Genomic DNA, 22,335 nt, shown 5'->3' with positions numbered 1-22,335 from the left:
TTGCTTCCTTGGTGTCATCAATCCCTTCTGGCCTCCTCTTTGGCATAGCTCCCTGATCTCTGCAGGGACATCATTGATGAAGACATCCCATTTAGTTCTGAGTGTTCCAAAGCCTCTCACTTTCTGCATGTTGTCCAAAGTGGGTCATGGGGTTAATTCCCATCTACTGCAAGAAGAATCTCTGAGAGGGTTCTTTTGATCCACCAAGCTTCAGATTTTCTAAAGATGTGGTCGGGTTTGATTCAGTGGGTTTCTACCACTTTAAATGTTGTTGTGTTGTGAAACCATGTCATGCTTGTTGGGTGAATAATTGTAAAGATGGGGTGCAACACACACTAAATACAGATAAGATCCAGTTGCTTTTAGAGGACAATATGTATAGTGATGACTATGAACCAGGTCACTTGGGTGATACACAGGAAATAATTAATCAAAAGAAAGGAGACTTAAAGGAAGGTAAGAGAATGGTGCAATCAGGGAATAAGTAAGAGAGAGCAAAGTGGTTTTCAAATGCTTAACTCTCATCATAAATGCTTTTGGTGTTAAACTGAATCGAAGAAATTGTTTGAGGGACATTTTCCTTTCTTTTTCTTTTTCGTTTTCTTTTTTGAGAATGGGGTTGAACTATCATGTTCTGGAAACCGAAGAAGGTACTACTAAGCTTACCATGGAGTGTGTATAGAGCAATGCTAAATCTCACTTAGGTTCTACCTGCTCATCCTGCAGAATAGATACCAAAGCTCTGTCACTCAAAGCAGCAGAGTTCTCAGTTGTCCAGATCACAATAAGCTAGGTCCCTGCATTCCAGCTTCTTCCTATTTGCTTTGTTTTAATCAGAATACCTGATAGTGGGTCTGATATGCAGAGTCAAGGTTGCCTAGGTTACTATAATAGCAAAGGAGGCACAGTAGGCCAAATTTTTAGGTTTCACCTTTAAAAGATTGAAGAATTATATTATGACAAGTAGCCAGAATATTGGCTTACTATTTTTGATTCGTTGTACCACACAGAAGGTAAACAAACATTATCTAAAATAGTTCAAACTACTCATTGAAAATTCCACATTTCCGGAACGATTAGGAGAATAAAACTCATTGTGTCAGAGACAGAGGAGGGAAACAGGAAAGTGGATTTATTAAGGTTGGAGGAAAAGGAGAGTGCACCTTGAAAATAAGAAACTTATTAATAGAAATACTACACAGATAGTTTGTAAGTACAAATTGGGGACTATACATTGAGTTCATTGAGGAGGAGACTAGTGGTCTCAGTGGAGGTCAATTATAGAGGATATTAAGGTATAAATCAAGCTACATATTAGTGAGATTGGAGTATCAGTGTTGGCCACTAGTTCAAGGCAGAAACAGTTTAGGAATATATATGCCACTAGATATAGTGCTTGAAAGTTTGTAGATGATTTTCTTATTTTGTTTCAATACAAGGAGACTGCACATTGTTGAATGGGTTCACAAAAGACAGGAAGATTGAAATCACAGAAAGAAGAGAATAGGAACAGAGCAAAGTTGCTATATTCGCATAGTGTGCTGGATTGTGATGATGTAATTTTATCTATGAGACCCTGGTACATCAATGATGCAAATTGCAATAAAGTATAGTGTATGATTCATTGAATAATATTCTAGTCCTTTCCTTTCCAATAGTTTGCAATCTTCAATTCAGACAGCACATGTAAGGTAACTGCAGTCTATTTAAGTTGTGCTTGGTCTATGAACTACAAAGTAGTTTATCTTTTCACATTTGCTCAGCCACTTCTACTGAAGTAAGATACTAACACTGGACACATTGTATCAAGGAAACGTTCCTTTTACAAGTTCTTAGTATAGGTACACTCGAAAATAACTGCAACTGATTCAGAACTTTTCCAGGAAGTACACTGCATTCATTTTGAATCCTTTATCTGTAATATCTTAATTTCCTAGTGTGTCATTTAACACTTTATTATCTAAAATTCATAGGTAATAATATGTCATAAACAAAAATTAGCCCTCTTCATAGATACCTATACTTATTATCAACTTTATAAAGCCCATGTAATAATATAGTGAAACATCCATCAAGTTATAAATTATAAGAGAAGAAAGTCCTACATTTGTAATAATTACCATATCCTAATATTTTTATGTAAATAGTGATTTGCTGGGACCTTACAGTTATCTCTTATTCGTCAACAAAAAGCAAGCAGTTTTAACATATTAATATAAAGCACTTAGTACATATTTAGTTGTTGTTATTTTTGGTATGTATAGGACTTTATTTCAGCGAACTCTTCATATTCATAGTATCAGAAGGAAAGAAAAGGGGATTGCATGAAAGAATACAGGAGGAAACAAAAGAAAACAAGAAGGAAAAAATACAGGAAACAATAAAAAAGAGACGTTAAACGTGTTTGCTATGGTGAGATGCTCAAAGGAGATCTGGTGCAATGACCATTGCATGTTTGTTTATTAATTTACTGATTGCTTAGTTGAATCTATTTGCCTAGTAAATCATATCTACATAGTAATTACTAGTTTATCTTTATAGCATACAGAGTTATGAATTCTCTCATCTATGAGACAGTAATATATATAAATATATAATATATAAATCTACAGATTATAACAGATGTTACATATGTAACAATCCAGAGCATTTCTATCAAGTGACAAAGCAGAATTCTTCCAGACCTTTTTTTTCACTGCCCCAAAGCAAACATATGTTACTTTGAAAAACTAAAGCTGCAAGTTTCCTAATAAATCACAGTGAACACTGTAGTTATATAATATGATAAATATTTCCATTTTTCAAGACCCAACTCTCCAGTCTTGTTCCTCAAAGAACTCTAACTGTAAATATCTAATCTTCAACATACCATATAATTTATCAATAATTATTTGTATATAGATGGTAGAGTAATGCTTTTTTATTTATACTCATAAAAATACATATTTAATTAATAACTGTCCTCAAGTTTATAACTGTTCATCAGTAAGTAAAAACAGATAACACAAACTATACACCTCATATTTATAAATTAAATGACAGAGTTTCCAAAATTGACCAGTATTTTAACTCTTTGATTATTAAAGATTAAAATATAACACGCAAACATAAAATGAAACAAACTCTTCTCCTAGCCCAAATCTTTGTCTAAAGGCACAAAGAAAAGTTGGGGCTATGATTAGAAAATAATGCACTCTTAAATTACTTAAGAGAAATGCTGCAATAAAAAAGCTTTGTCCACAAACAACTTACCTACAACTACTGTAAATTTTATTATTTTTATTTCTGAAATATTTATATAATATTTTCTTCCTTGTGTTGTAACGATATATCATTATAATGAAAAAAGCCTCTAATGTGATGACATCATACCTGAGTGCCTGACTTACTCATTAGAAAAACTCAGTAAATGCCAATGCTTAAAACTTTTGAAAAATAGGATTAGAGACTGGGGAATCAACAGACGTGACCTTGCCACCTGTTCTCTTTGTCTGCTCTGCCAACTATTTGGAAACAAGTGAAACGAGGCCCAAAATCATGCCAAGAAAATCACTGAATCAAGGAAAGGTCCAATGTCACTATCCTTCTTAGAGATCTAGGCAGAGGAAGATAAATCCCCGAAGGTACTTGGGCAGAAAACCGTGATCATAAAGGCTTCAGACAGGAACTGAAGTCTGAGGTCAGGAAAGGTAACACCCATCTGAAGGCCTATAGAGAAGGCACACTTTTCAGGCTCCCTCCTTCTTTCTGAAGAAGGAGAATTTCCAAGTTCCAGGTCAAGACCTTCTACATTCTGCATTCTTCCCTGTTTGCTCAGTTGTCTTCCTTTCCAACTCCGGAGCTCATTGTTCTCTTTCTTGGCACTGTGGATCAGTAGTTTTAAACCTTTGCCATGACCCCAACGTCCAGACTCCATGAAAAAAATCACCCCTTGTCTTTCTTACACCCTTCTACTAATTTTTCATGACATCTTTCCCAATCTTTAGTGTTGAAACTTTTACTTTTATGCACTCTGTAAATTCTCATAGTCTGCAACAATTGATCTGCTTTTTACAATATTATATGTTTATCATTTCTTGGGCTTATTTCATTAATCTGAATATTTAAGAGTTATGTCTTCGTGCCTCCATATACTTGCTTTCAGTTTTTCTTCCATTTCTAAGCCTCTATCTTATTTTCAGTTTCCAAGTTGATTTCAAATACCAGACCTTCTCATTATGTCATATGCTGTCTATATAAATTTGGAGATTAAATACTGAAGGAACTTCTCCTTGTTAACTTTTATTTGAATTTGTAAAATTCTCTGTAAATTTTTTTGACTATACTAGATCTTTGATTCTTGAGTGAATACACTACATGCATAAGCAAAATTCTCAAAAATAAAAAGTGTATCATATCACAAATTACTTAAATATGTACTTCAAATTTGAACTTTGGTACTAAATAGGAAACCTTTCCCCTGCTGGTTCTTCTTCAGAGTTCTAGAAGATGCTATGCAGATAGCTGGGGAAGAAAAGTCACCCACAGTCATGACAATTTGTGATCCCTCCGTGCTACAATGATGACTTGCTAGTCAAGATACACCCATTAGTGCCATAGTGACAATAGTGCCACAGAACAACCAGCCAGTGATGAGATTTAAATCTGCTCCACAGGAGAAACACATATTTGGTACTGAAGTAGCATGGTGCTGTTTTGTTGCAGGAAACCCCTGTTTGTTCCCGGCTACTCGGCGGCTCAGACCCGAAATAACCACACAGAAACTAAATTATTGAAATTACTTTTCTTATTGGCTAACTCTTACATCTTAATTTAACACATCTTCTTTAATCTATGGATCACCACGTGGTCGTGTCCTACCAGCAAAGTTTCAGTGTGTTTGTCTCCAGCAGCAGCTCCATGGCTTTTCTTTCACTGTCTCCTTTCTCCCAGCACTTTTTTTTGTTTTAATATTTATTTATTTATTATGTATACAATATTCTGTCTGTGTGTTCACCTGCAGGCCAGAAGAGGTGGACATTAAGAATCAATGACTAGAACTCTATAAGATACAACTAATACATCCTACAGGATGGGTACCTCACATATTGGGGTTTTTGTTTGCTAGTCTTTGGTTTCTGGGTAGATCATATTCCTGTGTAAACAACTCTAAAAACCCTTTTTTTCTATTTTGTTAAAAACGAACTCTTAGCAAATGTGTTTTCTTGCACAAGACCTGTAAGATACCTACCCGGTTAATACTATAACATGGAAAGCGGCATGTCTCATGAGCTCCCACTTCTAGTCTATCTTTCTTTTCTTCCTTCCTTCCTTTCTTTCTTCCTTTCTATCTATAAAATATTTTAAACTATTATGTTTCATATGGCTTTTTCAAACATCGTTAACATTAATTGTGCCTTCTTTTACCCTTCCTTTGCCCTATCCTCCCAGCGCTCTCCCCACTTTCGCTTTCCTCCCTATAATATTTTGAATACAGTTTAAATTATTTTAAATAATATTTTAGAGTTGTCAATACTATCACCACATAAACACGTATTTGTATGCTAATTCTATCTATATTTAAAACTACTAGATTAAAAGACATTTACTCACAAATGAGTTAATTTTTGTGGAAAAATTACAACTGTATGCATTTATGCAAGGCTGTGTGATGTTTTAATGCATTTATACAATATGGCTTAATTACATCAAGGTGTATACGGCAAATTCATCATTTTGCTTTCATTTTATTTGTGGAAGTAGGCTTGTTACTTGGTCTGATATTTATATTTTAGTTTGTGAACAATGTCCACAGCTCTCTAAATGGCTATGCTAATCTCCAGCCTCTAGCGTGTGATAGTTCCCTTTTGCTGCATCCACAGACAGAGGGATTAGAGCTCCAGCCTGTTGGAGTCCTTTGAATTGACTATTTCCTTCCAGTTTTCTATCAAAAATATGTATCTCAAACTAATGTGTATACATTTTGAAAATTAGCAATGAATCTGTTGTAATAAAACATTTTTAAAAATGTTAAAAAAAAACAAATTTGAACTTTGTTAAGTGATAGATCTAAACAATTTAATGAATAAAAGCAAACAGAAAGTAATCAAGATAATCCAATCAAAATCTTGCAGACTTACACAAATTTAACATTGAAAACCAAACAAGTTTGGCATATTATCATGAAAAAAATGGCTTTATATTAGAAGGCAGTTTTAATTAAATTTCTGCAATACCAAATATAAACAAGGTGGAATTAATCCTTCTCTCTGGGAGTTATAAATAAAGAAAATGGTATTTGGGTTCATGAACTCTCACAAGACAAGATGAAATTTGATAAGCAGTGGATATCCTTATTCCAGTGATTCTCAACCTTCCTAATGCTCTACCCTTTAGTATGCTCCCTCATGTTGTGGTGACTCCCAACTATAAAATTATTTTTGTTGCTACCTCATAACTATAATTTTGCTACTGTTATGACTTGTAATGCAAGTATTTTGGAGCTAGAGGTTTGCCAATGGGTTTGCAAATCACAGGTTGAGAATCGCAGTCTTAACAGGAAAAGTAATCTAGCAATCTGGTTGCCCCCTTTTCTTTGTTGACCCGTTACAATTGAATTCATTTGAAGACCCTTCTCTGGAATGCTCCTCCCATTCTCAGATGTCATGGGTTTCAGAAGGCCTGGACTACTTCCTACTTAGGGACTATGTATGATCTATAAAGATTATTTCTTAATTTCCCATATATTGTAAGGCAAGGATATTTGTATAAAACTTTTATTCACAACAATAACTTGTTGGTTCTTTTTCATTTCTATGAATAAATTCATGAATGAAATACAGTAATGAAACAGACAAGAATAGAAGACTTTCATATAATGAGATTCGAAGTTAGGAATAAAATAAATCAAGCACGCCAGGTACACATCTGGGAAAGAAAAAAGGAGACATTACAGAACACCAGGTGATGGTAGACTGGATGCCCCTGGATAAATCATGATAAAGAGGAGACACTAGTGATTTGTTTGAACTGATGTGAAGCAGTATAATGGGAAGAGAGAGGAAAATGCCACCTCAGTCATACAAATTTAACAAGCAAATTCACAGTCTCCTCTGATTCATAAGTGTGGAGACCCTAGAATGTCTTTTAACTCAGGAATAATGCCTCTGTCACGTATCTATAAATAGACTAAGCTATTGTCTTAGTTTTAAATTTACTTAAAACATGATTTTTTTGTAAATCAATAAATAGAATAAGATAAAATCAAAAGGGACAATCACAATAATAATTTTAAATACTCTCTATATGATGGTATTTTCTTGTTTATAAAAACTGGAAAATTATGTAATGCTTAAAGTTAATTTTAGATATAGAGTTAGAGAAAGAGGATTTTATTTTCCTCTTCTTACACTTATTTTTTACTTAAAATTAGATTATAATTTTTAAGTCTAATCTAAATTAAAAAGAAATGACAAATATCTAAATGGCTAAAAAAGGAAGCACAGAAAAAATACCTACTAAGCTAAACAACCGCCAAAATTTATAGGACAGTTGTTTCTTCTAAAAAAATACAATCAGTACATACAATAAGACTATGTTATAAATTAAGTTATAAAGAAAACAACTGAGGACAAATGGCATCTGGCATTTTAAATATGGTCATATGTGTTGTAAAGTTTAAAATATTTTCAAGACCTTACTTTCCCCCAAGGATTTCATTTAAATAATGAATTTTCCCAAAGATTTCATGGAGTTCTGTATGTAGAGAGGTCTTCTCAACTGTACCAGCAACGCAAAGCCATGGTCCAGCAATAACTGTGAATCTTCACAATTTGTATTTTAATTCTGAATAGCTCCATTTTATTTCCTATATAATTTGCCATTATCGAATGAATCACTCCTTTGTTGAAGCCTTTCCTCAGAATTTCCCAGGAAAAGAATTGGGCAGAAATTAGTTTCCTATTTAAGAAACTTCTTAGAATTTATATGAAACCTTTGTCTGAAAGCAAACCACAAAATTAGCATTTCACTTAGCAGTGAGTTTAAATAGCTGTGAAGCCCAGTCTCAGCCATCATCTTGATCATCTCCAGCTTTCTTCTTTCCTCTCTTGGGCACAAGGTATTGTGTTACTACACAGAAAACTGCTATGATTCTATAAAGCTAACCTCTTCCACTAGATTAAAACATATTTGCAATGTTTTCTGGATTTATAAAATATTGATACTTTGTTACAATATGCCAAGAGCTTAAAATTGCACTTATAAATTTTGATAGCTTCTTAGTGATGAAGGAGAAAGAGTACTATAGCTGTATAAATCAATTTACCTTTGTTAATTTGTGTAACTAAACATATTGCTTATTAAAATGATACATAATTTTCGTATTCTCTAAAGATAAGAAAATTCTAATTATTTTATCTAATTCAATGGAAGTTTTCATGCAAAGTATTTTCTGATCTCTATAAATATGATAGCAAAGACCATTTTATCAGGGTCTCTCAGGACAACTTTTATCTGTGCCATTTGGCTAATAAGCATGTGGCTATGCTAATGATATGGATTTATAAGCAACTTCTTTTGTGCAGATTTTTGCACTTAGAACCATGGAAAACCATAAAAACATTCATGATAAATTAGATAGTATTTAAAAATGTTTATTCTTTCCTAGATCTGTTTTAGATTCTTGTTATATCAGTGTTAGTTTGTTGACAAAGACATAAAAGGATTACATGTACAATGTGATTTTGGTTTTTCTTGGTTTTTTTTTTGTTTGTTTGTTTGTTTAGTTTTTTTTCTTTTGCAAAACAGGGTTTCTCTGTACTGCCCTGGCTCTTCTGGTACTCATTCTGCAGACCAGGCTGGCCTCAAATTCAGAGATCCACTTGTCTCTGCCTTCCAATTACTGGGATTAAAGCCATGCACAACCACTGCCTGGCTATTATTTTCACATTAAGTTTTTTTTTGCTTGATTTTTTTTTCAATTTAAGTGAATATGACTATCTCCTATTTTGTGCAATTTCCTGGAATTCTAGAACTGAAACACATAAATATATAGGAAACTAATGACATTCAACTGAGTCATTGTCATACAGGGATGTGGCTAGCTTGAGGAGGAAAGTCATGATATGAGAACCAATAATTTTTAATTTAATTACAGGAGGTCAGTAATATTAGTCAAGAGAATATCCACAAAATTTGAAAACATAAAATGCTTTCAAATTAATTTATAGGAAAGATAATTTTTTCAAAGAATTTCAAATGAAAATTCCCATTGGATTTTATTTATTTTGTACACCTTGCAAAGGTGATGATTTAAGAAGAATTGTTCTTTGTAATTATTTTTAAGGGCTGATGTTTTTTCTCTCTTAAAGAATATCATATAAATGTTAAATTATTTTTAGACATTAAAATAAAATTGATGGGAAAATATTATAATATAAGAACTAAGAAAGAACAGTCAAGATGGTTCAACATATCTAAACACTTGCCATGGAGCCTGGCATTTGAGTTCCTCCCCAAAGCTCCAATGGTAGAAGAAAACAACGGACTTTGAATTTTGAACTCACAAACTGTTCTCTAATCTATATACATGCATGCAGTGACAATATGGCTTCAGAGAGAAAGGATTGGGGGGAGAAAATAAATGAATTTAAAGTTAGAACTAAGATAACAGAAATGGTAAAAACACTTATTATTTACATAACCAAACATCTTGTGTTTAAAACTACTACTTCTCAAAAGAATTTATCTTTAGCATCATAATTACTCCTTTGTTGAATGGTCAAGGAAAGATGTATGAAGATAAGATCTAACATCTTATTCATTTTCATAAATAGGACTCAGCAACCATGAAACTCCTCATCCTCACCTGCCTCATGGCTGCTGCTCTTGCTATGCCTGTAAGTACAATGGAAAAAAGTTCTATCCTCTTGTTAGAAATGATCCACCAGCTGCTCATACCTGAGTGGCTGCAGTAATAATGCTAAGCCTTTGATGATCGCTACCTAACAACTGCAGTCAAAATTAGAAATCCTTCCAAAACCCTTCCAAATCCAGAACTCCAAGTCACTTGTCCTTTTAGAAATTAAATAAACCCACAATGAAAATCACAAATAAAAGTGAGAAAAAAATAAAATATTGCATAACACTATAAAAACATAATAGGATGTAGCAGGGCTTATTTCCCCAGTACACCATAGAATAAGTGTCCTTCTCAGTATGCCACAGGCATATGATAATTCTTTATCATGTATAACTAACAGTCTTATATTCCATAGTATTCTACATAGTTAGATACTCATTTTGGGTGCCTTGTATCCGCTTGACTTCCCAAGAAATAGAAAATTCATATACCAAAGAAAACAGTGTGGTGTCTACTTGTATATGGTAACAGTTTAATTAAATTTTATTATTATATTATCAATCAAAATGCAGATTTAAATAATTCTGTAATATAATTGATGATAAAATGCAATCATGACAAAACTTAGCATGTAGTTAGGTTACTATACACTTCCCGCCCAATTGGTATGCTTCAAAATTATTTTTAAAATTCTCATGAAATATAAACTGTCCAGAGAAATAAATGATCATTTTGAAACAGTTAAAACTAACTGAAGAGTTTTACTTCTCAGGCATTTCACATGGTTTTCTTAATTTTCTGTCATAATCTAAAGAAAACAGAAACTGGTTTTTTTATATCTGCCAATAAAATAATTATTTCTTTTTATTCCCAGATCAACAGTTTCTGACAATTTTTAATATTATTGTTAAAGATTTTTCTTAAATAGCAATTTCAAGTAAAGGACAGTATATGTGCATCATTATTGTTATCTTGATTAATTTTAGCCTTATTTGTGTTATTAATTTTCTGTTACATTTCAGAAACTTCATCACAGAAATGCAGTAAACATTCAAGTAAGTACTGTACTCTTCCTTTCTAGAACTTTCTCTAATCAGGGACTTACTTGATGATGCACTGCCAGCAAAAAGACCCAAATTCTGTCTTTCTTTCTCTAAGAAATAGCCCCCTTTACCTTTACTGGGGAGTATCTTATCCAAAAAAAATGTTAGCAGATGCAAGATTACTTATTCATACAAAACTTTCTATAAAAGTGCACATGGGGCCAATGAAATGTCTCAGTGGGTAAATGGCAGTGTGTGCGAGTCTGATGTCTTAGTAAGTCCCTGGAACTCAAACTGGAAGGGAAAAGCCAACTTTCAACCTTTACAGTTGTTCTTTGGCCTCAATATATGTACCTTGGCATAAACATGACCTCTCTCTCTCTCTCTCTCTCTCTCTCTCTCTCTCTCTCTCTCTCTCACACACACACACACACACACACACACACACACACACACACTATCATTTAGTTCACAGGAAATAGCAAAACAGAATGTTAATATTTTAATGTATTTTGGCTTTTACTTTTCCATTTAATTCTTGTGGCTTTTAATTTGTTCTAATTTTATGTAATGAATCATGAATTAATTAACTATACCACACTCACTACAATAGGCATTAATCCTCCACTCTTTCCAGTGTATGAACTAATGTCATGTTATCACTTATTCTCTGCAGAATCAATACCAGGACAGCTCTGAGGTAAGTTACCTGTATAGGGAGTTGAGTCCATGCTCTGCTGGTCTCTTCAGTTGGTTATGACGAATGTGGAATGCCTTCTACACGCTGATTTTTATATATCTTCAAAAGTATCTAAGTGTTCAGATACCTGGACTGCCCTCTCAATCTTGTTTTGATTCAGTGCATATGTAAAGTCTTTGCCTGAAAATTTGGAAAACATGCTTAACAGATCATGCTTGGAAAAAAAGAAGCCAGTTAAGGTGTCTCTTTTAGATTTTTGATTTAGTCCATAAAACTAAAACTATAGATTTATGTTCCACCTAAGAATCTACCTATTTACTGAATTAAATTAAACACTTGGGCTCCTGCGGCAAAGAGTTCATTTTTGTGCATTTACAGTCATTCTCCATATATAAATGAAATAATATGTTTCAAGACGTATTCAGGGATCAGCTTATCATTTTATAATCCAAATTTAATTTCAACAGGAACAACAGGAGTCTGTCAAACTGCCTATGTATCTCAAGTTCACTGAGGTAAGTGTTACCAATTCTTAACACGCAAATGCACTCTTAGAGGAAAACTCATTCTTTTTAGGCCAACATACAAGTAGAGGATGCAAATATGGCATTTCCATGCATGCATCACCATACTTCAGTATCAACAAACAGATAAACAAAGTACAGTACGCTTGCAAAAGTGTCTTAACTTGAGTTGATAGTCCTTTTCATTCACTAAAAAGTAGATTTTAATTTTAATTTCTATCTAAAATTTTGCTTCTGACTAAACGCCTGTCTTTTCTTTCAATGATCTATTTAGCAGCACAAGATTTTATGCTCACAATGTAGAGTATTCTGTGCTACAGTTCTCTACAAAGTTATTTGTTGAATAAAGAATATCAAATTTTGAAGGAAGACAGTTATTTATTTAAAAGATTTGATGGCTAACCCAATTTTGTCTGAATGAATTTTAACATAAATATTTTAATTTTTTTTAAAAAAATATTTTAATTCTTGCCCTTATTTTGATATTTTAATAGACCATTTTCCCCTTCTCTTTTCTCTCTTTAAAACTTCCCAAAATAGCTATTCTTGCCTTTCTTTCTTGCTTGCTTTTTTTCTTTCTTTCTTTCTTCATTAATTCGTACACACACACACACACACGCACACACATATATATATTACCAAATACATAAATACACCATATTCAATTTGCATATATTATACGTATGTATTCAAGGCTGACCATTTGGTATTGGATAACCAATTGTTATCCACTTCCATAGGGAAGATTATTCCTCATGCTGTCAGCATTCCGTAACTATTTGTAGTTCTTTGTGGTGAAGACCCTGGACTTTTCACTGCCCACTTTTGCAAGTCTATCATCAGAAGCTGAACCAAAAGGTTTTATTAACCTGACATCCTCAACATGAGCTGAACAAAGACAACATAACTTTGTTTTAAGACTAATTAGCACACTTAAGACAGAATGACTCCATGGGGTATAGAGTTTAAAAAAAGCTACTCAAATGTTAAAATTAATAGATCACAGAACTGATAATTAACTGAAATGATTGGCAAATACAACAAAAATCAGGTACAATAAATTTGAAAGTATTTTAAAAACACATTTACTGACAGAGTATACAAAGAAAACACAGCAAAGAAACACTTAAGTTTAGAACTGATGTAACAAGAACAATGGGACATTAATGGAAAATAGATTTAATTTTAAATTCACAACAGGAAGGGATGATGTCAATTTGATTACTGACTCATATTAGTTATGTCCTTTATAACTAATACTGTTTTTATTTCTTTTATAACCATAAGAAATTCTTCAATGACCTGAACAAAGTAAGAAACATTTTAAGAAATTTAAACTCTTTTTAAATTCTGTGGTTTATATATGTGTTACACAAGTTATGTTTTGCTTTTTCAGCAGAGAGCTATTCTGACAGAACAGAGTGATGAAATCAAGGTACTAATGCTTTCCATAAAATAATATGACAGATACACACCTCCACACAGCACAAAAATACTTTTATTTGGACTGCTTATGCCATTATTCTTTACTGGATCTCTCAATTACACATTCGAAATGCCTAATGGATTCTAGTGGTACTTAAAAGGCCTTCTAATTGAATGGACTTCGATGAACAATTCTGATGAAGTATGATATACATATACCTCAATGATTAAACAAATAAATGCAATTACAGTCCGGTCCATGGTTTGCATAGACTATGAAGGCTGAAGAAATGCATTGTCAGGGATGGTTAACAAGCACTGCAAGTGGCCCCCAAACACCTTACTTCACAACAGTACTCTTTCACTAATCACATTTGAACTTAATTGATTAATACATTTTTAAAAAAAATCAATATTAAAAGAGTATTATGTAGTTCTCAAAATTCATAGAAGCAATAAAGTGCATCTTTTACAGACTATTTAATGACTGAAATCTTTTCTTACAGCAAACTATGAACGAACCAACTGAGGTAATGCCCTTTGTTTTAAAAATACTTCACTGGGTATGGGGAGGGGGCAACATTTAATAAGCATTCTTTGTAGTTATCGTACATAAATTAGAGAATAATTCTGAGCATTCAATGACGAATATCTTTAATTGCTAGAAAAAAAAGACATGGTTATGTGTTTGCTGAAATTAAGTAGATGACACGCTAACACTGATATTTTGAACTTCAGCCCTAGGGTGTTATCTTTCTACTACTGTGATGCTAAATATGGGTGCAGGATATTAAGCACAAAAGAATTATTTATTAAATATCTATGCACACTTGAGCCATTCTACTCTGGCATAGTTTTATCTATTGCATGCTTCTTAGACAGTGTTTCTGCTCAATGTCCAGAAACTAAGTTAAAAGAAAACAAAAAGTTGCACTATCACTCCCGATGTGCAAGAACTCGCTCAAGGATTTTAATTAATCTTGGAAATTCAAATTAGGAAAGTGAATACTTGAGTTTGACAATTTTTGTTTGTTTTCCTCAATTCTTAGATATTCTCCAGATTTCTATTTTTTTCTAGCGTCTATTTGAGTTGGTACTGATTAATTTTATATCTCAGTGTTTGTCATGAAAAATAAGAAAAATTTTTCTGCTCATTTCTTTTCCCTAGGAACAAGCAATGGCAAGCGCTCAGGTGAGCGTCTGTTTGGTAAAAACTAAGCAACTGTGCACCATGTGCGTGTGTGCCCTCTGCTTCATTTTCAGAGACCTAACTTATGCTGAGCTCTCTGGGAAAATGAATCTCAAAGTATTTTCTTTCTTGAAGTTCTCAGAATTGTGTACAATTTTGTGAATAAAGTAGGCAAATGTGTTCCAGTTAGAACTGGGAGTAGAAATTTAAGTCATTTAGATGATAGTAAAATAAAAGGTTTGTTTGTTGATTAGAATAAAAACTAAAAAGAAAAATGTGCATCAAAGGTAGACATTGCAGTGGAATACCTTGCTGACATTTGGACCTAAGAACTTCCTTTTCTACTCCTGAGTACAGTGCTAAAACAGATGACCCCGCATTGACCAATGCGCTATGCTGTCCAATGATACTGCATTGGTCAGTTACATAGATAGTCAATTAACTATCTCCAGACACAAATAGTCAGTGAAATAGTAAAACCAATCTTTTTAAAATGTATGACTGGAAGTGAAACTACAAAGGTATATATTTGCATGAATTGGAAGAGAGAGTAAACATTTCAAAGGGTGTGTGATTTGATACCGAATCTAATTTCTATCCCCACAGTGGAAGTGTTATTTTCAGTATTTTCTGTTTATTCACATTTACTAATCCCAATGTATGTGAGAATTAACACTGACCCCAGGGTCTTGGATAACCTTGCTCAATAGCTATGCTGTTAGCTTTTTATTTTATCGGGAATTTTCTTAAATTTTGCATTAATACAAGGGCACAGTTGTTTTTGTTTTAATAGATAAAAGGCACTATTTAAGGGCTTTCTTCACTTTCGTCCCATATTGTTGGGGTTTCCTGCACGTAATTTTGAAGTAAAATTGATGAGAAAATATATTATAGTAGCCACAAATCTTTTCACATAGTTCGTTTCAACACTAAAATGACCCTTTCAGTGCCACGGGACTGTTTTCTTCAAATTTTGAAACTTGCAGGAGGTCGTAACACTCATTTTCTTCCTCTTAGCAGGCAGTCGCCAGCACCAGCTCATCAAGCGAGGTAAAGGGTTTTATTTTCACTCCAAGCTCCTGTACCTTGCGAGACATTTGTGAAAACCTGTAGAACTATACAAAATTACAACATAAGACCTCGTTGCCTGAGACTCTATGTGTGTGACACTATATTTTAGAATGCAGTTATCATCCTTAAAAAGGAGAAAGCAACTGCTGGCCAAAGATGAATTTAAAGAGTTATTTCTGGGCAAACAATCCTATCTGGCCGTGTGGGGGCTTCCCCTACTTGATTGTTTATCTTTATATTTAGTTTCTTTCTTCATCATCCTCAGACTTTTTTTTTTTTTTTTTTTTTGGTTTTTCGAGACAGGGTTTCTCTGTGGCTTTGGAGCCTGTCCTGGAACTAGCTCTGTAGACCAGGCTGGTCTCGAACTCACAGAGATCCGCCTGCCTCTGCCTCCCGAGTGCTGGGATTAAAGGCGTGCGCCACCATCGCCCGGCTATCCTCAGACTTTTTTAAATAGCACTTGAGGCTATGAAATGATCTCTTCCAAGTGAATGATGCATGTGCTTTATATTCTGTGTAGACGTGACTTGGATATGGATCACCCTGGCTCTGATAAAACAAGTCGTTTTCCTTCTATTCCTCTTGCTAACCTAAAGAGAGGACAGTAGATCAGAAGATGATGAAGCCGAAGCTTTGACTTTAAGAGTTAAATCTCCAGTTATTAAAATAAAATGTCGGAGAAGTAGGGTAGTTCTGTTAATTTTTAGTTGTGTTTATTTCCATTGGTCGCAACATTCTGAGTAATGTCCTAGTAAAGTTAGTAAGAAGAAAGGCAGCATAAATGCCCTGTGCAACCCAAATAGCAGCTCCATCTCGATACCCAGGAGTTTACGGCTCAAGAACAGTCTAGTGCAGCAACTTAGTAATACATCGTGTTTTGATTAGAATTCTTCACATGAGAATGTGTCATAACTATAAATCTGTGTTTTCATCATTTCATTAGGAAACTGTGAATGCTGTTTCCAATGTCAATGAGGTAAGGCATATTTGCTAAATTTAATTTGTTTACTATTATTAATAGTAAACAAAGTGTACAGGAAATTGAGAATATTCTTTCATTTTAAATAGGAACAGCTTAAGAGACAGATCAAATGCAACCAACAATGCCAGGTAATGTTTTATTCATTATAATGCTACTTTATATTCAATTATAAACATAATATAAATGAGTTTCATTCACACTTTTTTCTTAATAAGTCATTTATTCTAGCTTTGACATTAATAATAATTAGCAAATTATTGATCTGAATATCAGCATAAAATGTTTACTCCTTCTAATTTTTTGAACCAGAGTTAAAGTTTATTAACTCTCTGATATAAACATGATATTAAGAGACAGGGGAGAGAAACAGAGAATATTGTTATGTGCTGTACAGTGGATGTGAGCTTCTTAAGGTTGAGCTAAATTTAGATGTCATATACTTAATTTCTAACTAGGAAAAACTTTGCATAAGTGGAGTCAATGTCAAATATTACATATTACTCCAACACAAATGTATTTCAGTCAATATACTAAAAAAGAATTATTTTTTTCCTTAGCAAGCTACCATGGCTGAGGTGAGTTTTTTTTTTTACTAAATCTAAATTATTTTAATATTTCTCAAATACTATGACAATAAAAATTCCATGTCAATCAATATACTAAAATAGTTTTTTTTTTATCTTTAGCAGGCTACTCTGGCCCAGGTAAGATTCTTAAATTTAAAATAAATTATTTTAATATTTCTCAAATACTATATCAATGCAAATTTTATATCAATTGATATACTAAAAAGAAATTATTTTTCTTCTATAGCAAGCTTTCCTGGCCCAGGTAAGATTCTTAAATTAAAAATGAATTATTTTAATATTTCTCAAATACTATGCCAATGCAAATTCTATACCAGTTAATATACTAAAATGCAAATTATTTTTCCTTCTATAGCAAGCTTCCCTGGCCCAGGTAAGATTCTTAAATTAAAAATGAATTATTTTAATATTTCTCAAATACTATGTCAATGCAAATTCTATACCAGTTGATATAGTAAAATGCAAATTATTTTTCCTTCTATAGCAAGCTTCCCTAAAAAAAAAGTAAAAATGAATTATTTTAATATTTCTCAAATACTATGTCAATGCAAATTCTATACCAATTGATTTACTAAAAAGAAAATTATTTTTCTTCTATAGCAAGCTTCCCTTTCCCAGGTAAGATGTTTTTACTGAATCTAAATTAATTTTAATATTTATTAAATACTAAGCCAAAATGAATTCTGTCAAAAATTTGCTAAAAGGGAAATTATTTTTCTTCCATAGCAAGCTTCCCTGGCCCAGGTAAGATTCTTTTACTAAATCTAAATTATTCTAATATTTCTCAAATACTATGTCAATACAAATTCTATCTCAATCAATACACTAAAAGGAAAATTATTTTTCTTCCACAGCAAGCTTCCATGGTCCAGGTAAGTTTTTTTTTAATGAATCTAAATTAATGTTTCTTAAATATTATGCCAATAAAAATTCTACATAAGTCAACATACTAAAAGACTTATTTTTCTTCCACAGCAAGCTGCCCTGGCCCAGGTAAGATTTTTTTTACTAAATCTAGATTATTTTAATATTTCTTAAATTCTATACCAGTGCAAATTCTATGTTAGTATACTAAAGGAGAATTTTTTTTTCTTCCTTAGAGAGCTGCCCTGGCCCAGGTAAGAAAATAATAATAATAATTTTTTTTACTAAATCTAAATTATTTTAGTATTTCTCAAGTTGTAAGCCAATATAAATTCTATGCCGATCAATATACTAAAAAGCCTACTTTTCTTCTTTAGCTGGCTTCCCTGGCCCAGGTAAGACATTTTACTAAATCGAAATTATTTTAATGTTTCTCAAATACTATGCCAATACAAAGTCTATGCCAATCGATATACTAAAAGGAGATTTGTTTTTCTTCTTTAGCAAGCTTCCGAGGTACAGGTAAGATTATTTACCAAATTTTAAATTATTTTAATATTTCCATTATGTGTTGTGTGATAGTGATATCCGTATTGTTGCTCTGGTTTTCAAGTTGATTCTGTTTGGAACAAATCTACAAAAATTTAAATACCTTATTTTGCAAGTACAAATGTCAGCAATTCTCTCAGAAATTAACCGATTTTCTTAACTATGCATGTTAAACTTTACACATTTTAGAGGCATCTGGGTTTTGCATAGCTTTTCCATTATATTTCATAGTACTTATTGCAATCTCTATGAAAAAGAAGTGCATAGTAAGTGTTGACTATTCATAAATGAATAAAATCAGTAGACTGAAAGAGACAATTTGTTTTTCTTCTTTAGCAACCTGCCTTTGTTCAGGTGAGATATTTATTAAATTTCAAATATTTTAGTACTTATATTGTGGGTTACATTTTAAAACATACACTGTTTTGTTTTAAAACACAGAAACACCTTCCAAGACTGAGCCAGTTCTACTACTCAAGCATGGTAATATTTTACTTAACATTTACCAAAGAAAAAAATTAATAATGATTACAAATGGGTAGGAGAATAAAATATCATGTTAAGAAATTGATGGGTTTGGGGCTTGTATTTCTTTCAGTGAATAAAATTTATTTACTATTTATTTTTCTAAATTTCAGTAAATTTAGCCATACCTGAGATTTTTGATATACTCAAAATATGAAACTTTGGATTTTTTCAGTAATTTACATAGAATCTGTATCACGGTGTGTTGTAAATTTCATGGATACTGATATAATCTCCACTCACTGTAGTTAGCACAGAGGTGTGAAGTCAGATGTCTGAGTAATCCAAAATACGTTTCCTTCTGTACAGGAGCAGCCTTACAGAATGAGCGCATACAACCAAGTCCAAATGGTAATATTGATCTGTATGATGAAATTAATACATTACTAAGATTTGCTTTAAAACTTCCAGTCAGATAGATTCCTCTTTCTCTTTCTCCTGTTCCTAAAAGAGTTTTTATTGCCTAACTCATTCACCATCCTTTGTGTGGTGCCTGCTCCTGGTCCACCTAGTGCATAACTCAGCTCCTGTGGGCAGCGCAGCTATAATCACAAGCATTACAAAGGGATACTTTCTACAGTTACATTTATTCATGTCAACACCTCTTTTATTGTCACGTAACTATATGTGTAAATTTCGGATTGTCAAACTGAGTGTAGTTTAGGACTCCCCAGTTCGGTTTTAGTCATGTTTCCTTAATCGGGGCATGTTGAAGTTTGACTAGATTTACTGACTGACACACTTCTTTGAAGAGACTATCTAGGCAGATTCTAGACTTCAGAGTCCAAGGGGATTGTATCAAAATCCTTCCGCTTTCTATTTTGTCATCTATGGGGTGAATTTTTCAGTCGTACAGATGCTGTCTGACCCACTCTGTATACCGCTGGTTCCACTGTGTCTCTGGGATTTAAGATAGAAGTCAGTTACTACGAAACAGCTGTTCCCTAGCAATTCTGACTCAGGAGATGCCTCGAGCCATTGCATACCAGGCATGAAGATTTCGAACAGGACTTACTATTTAATGAATCAGTGATTGTTGGGGGTGCCTCTATATCTTAAAGGGAAAGAGGTCAGTGAGTAATTAAATAGCAGTTGACAAAATCAGTGACAGCTCCCATGTCATTAACAAGAAAGGTTTCAAACAGGCTGCTTCTTCTGTGTTAATAGAGCCTAAAAGTAATTTCTATTTCCTTTTCTCTTTGCAGAGACAGCCTATGAGTGTAGTGGATCAGGTAAAAAAAAAATCTGTGTGTGAGCATGCACACGTACACATGTTCATGCGTGTTTGTGTGACATTTGTGTGTGCATGTACAATGTTGCTATCTATCTATATAAGTTGTGTACGATGCTGATGTGTGTGTGTGTGTGTGTGTGTGTGTGTTGTGTCAATAAGTAGCATTGATTGCGCCAATATTTCTTAGATGCTGGCTACTCTTGGACTCTCTAGTGATAGTTCCGGCCTCGCTGTGGAATTTCAGATAACTTGCCAAAGGAAAATGAAAGACTAATTCTTTAGACACCTCTGAAGGAAAATAGTTTCAGTCCAACCTTTAAATCAGAAAAACCCTACTTGGTACCCTGTTTCCAAACATGGTTATGCAATAGAAACAATTTAAGTTCTCAATCTGAATACATATTGTGTCTCACTTTGGAGAAATTAATAAGACTATCAATTTTTCATCTCTTCCGATTCCCACATCCTCTTATTTCTAGTGTCTATTTAATTCTTTATTTTTAAAAGAAGTCACTTTGTGTTCAATTTGGAGACTATTGATCCTTGACAGTCCCACTTGCATGTATCACATAGAAAGTTCTATTATTATAAAGAAACGTAAGAAAGTGATGGAATTTTCTTTCTATGAATATGATTATGGCTAAATATTGCCTCCTAATGTTTTAGATATTAAATCAGTTATTGATTTTGAGATGATTTGTCAGTGTGTTCCAAGTTATCTTCTTTGAGTTCTTGAGTTCTGTAGTCATTTTCACTGCTCAAAGTAAAAGCAAATTCAAGGCAATGATTCATTTTATTTAAAATGTGATGAAAATATTGGCTTCAACCTTTTCTTTTATAGACAGTTTGAAAATGTACATATAGATTTTCTTCTTTTCAAATTTAGTACAATAATTTAGTCTTTATTGGTGACTATATGTAACTTATGAAGACTGTTTTTTTCTCTCTCCCCACCAAGGAACTGGCCCAATTCTTTGCTCAGGTCAGTTGGTTTGATTATTTCATTGTATTTTATATATCAATAAAAAATAGAAATTTTTATATATAATACTTGTGTTATTATTTATAAAAGTGTTCACAGAAAAAATTTTAAATTTTTAATTTAAAAACCTGTTTTTAATTTTAATTATGGTCCCATAAAATATAAATTCTACTTAGAGAGTTTTGGATGTATTAGATAGAAATTTCTAAATTTCTGACTAAAATTATGTAATAGATCAATAGAAGCAGCTGTTCTAATATTTCAGAAAAGAACACAGGGTTTTTTTTTTGTCCCCAGACTGGTTTCTTGGAGAGGCCCTGAGCTAGCATTTAGAGAATTATTTTCTATATATGAGACATTTAAGGATCAGCTATATTGACCCTGGATATAGGACCCTTCTTTGGACATTAAAGTCCTTAAGGAAAGTTAAGTAGGTTTAAATTAGCAAAGCTATTTTTTTGTAGTGAAAATATCAATGAGTTGTATTTGAGCACTAATGGAGACTCATGTTCTTATATCTTCTGGTCTGGTAATTGGACCTATATGGATAATGCTGGGCCTAGGGATTCAGTTTGGAAATGCACTTCTTAAGAAGTGAGAATGATGCCCAGCCCTATATGGACTCAAACAGCCATTGCTCACACATTTTTGTTTTGTCTTTTTCTGCAGGTCTTTCCACAATTCTACCAGCAGTATGAGACCTATCCCTTTTGGCCTTTTATTCCACAAGACGTACAGCACATTACTCCCGAATCTGTTCTTAACACTGCCAAGCCCATTGCCCCCAAGACTGCTGGAGAAACCAAAGCGTGGTGGTAA

The 22,335-nt window shown here is 33.1% G+C and overlaps 1 protein-coding gene across 1 annotated transcript; it reads left to right on the top strand.

Moving 5' to 3' along the window:
• The first annotated feature begins 9,827 nt into the window (after positions 1-9,827).
• Csn1s1 (casein alpha s1) lies at positions 9,828-22,335 on the top strand. Its single transcript, XM_041671119.1, has 11 exons — positions 9,828-9,878; positions 10,864-10,896; positions 11,561-11,584; positions 12,052-12,099; positions 13,505-13,543; positions 14,702-14,725; positions 15,740-15,772; positions 16,737-16,769; positions 18,338-18,355; positions 20,506-20,532; positions 22,186-22,335. Exons 1-11 carry the CDS (start codon positions 9,828-9,830, stop codon positions 22,333-22,335), a joined length of 480 nt encoding a protein of 159 aa, XP_041527053.1.

This window comes from Microtus oregoni, unplaced genomic scaffold, assembly GCF_018167655.1.
Source record: "Microtus oregoni isolate MIOR12 unplaced genomic scaffold, Mior012 000021F_ref0000039, whole genome shotgun sequence".
Classification (NCBI taxonomy): Eukaryota; Metazoa; Chordata; class Mammalia; order Rodentia; family Cricetidae; genus Microtus; species Microtus oregoni.
Note: the sequence above shows the minus strand (reverse complement) of the source record. Positions and strands in the feature narration are given on the sequence as shown.

Bases quoted from the DNA above. Each gene is read 5' to 3' on its own strand.
- Csn1s1 (XM_041671119.1), top strand. From the start codon at position 9,828: ATGAAACTCCTCATCCTCACCTGCCTCATGGCTGCTGCTCTTGCTATG. The intron at 11,585-12,051 runs GTAAGTTACCTG...TAATTTCAACAG, and splicing joins AATACCAGGACAGCTCTGAG to GAACAACAGGAGTCTGTCAA. The intron at 20,533-22,185 runs GTAAAAAAAAAA...CTTTTTCTGCAG, and splicing joins CTATGAGTGTAGTGGATCAG to GTCTTTCCACAATTCTACCA.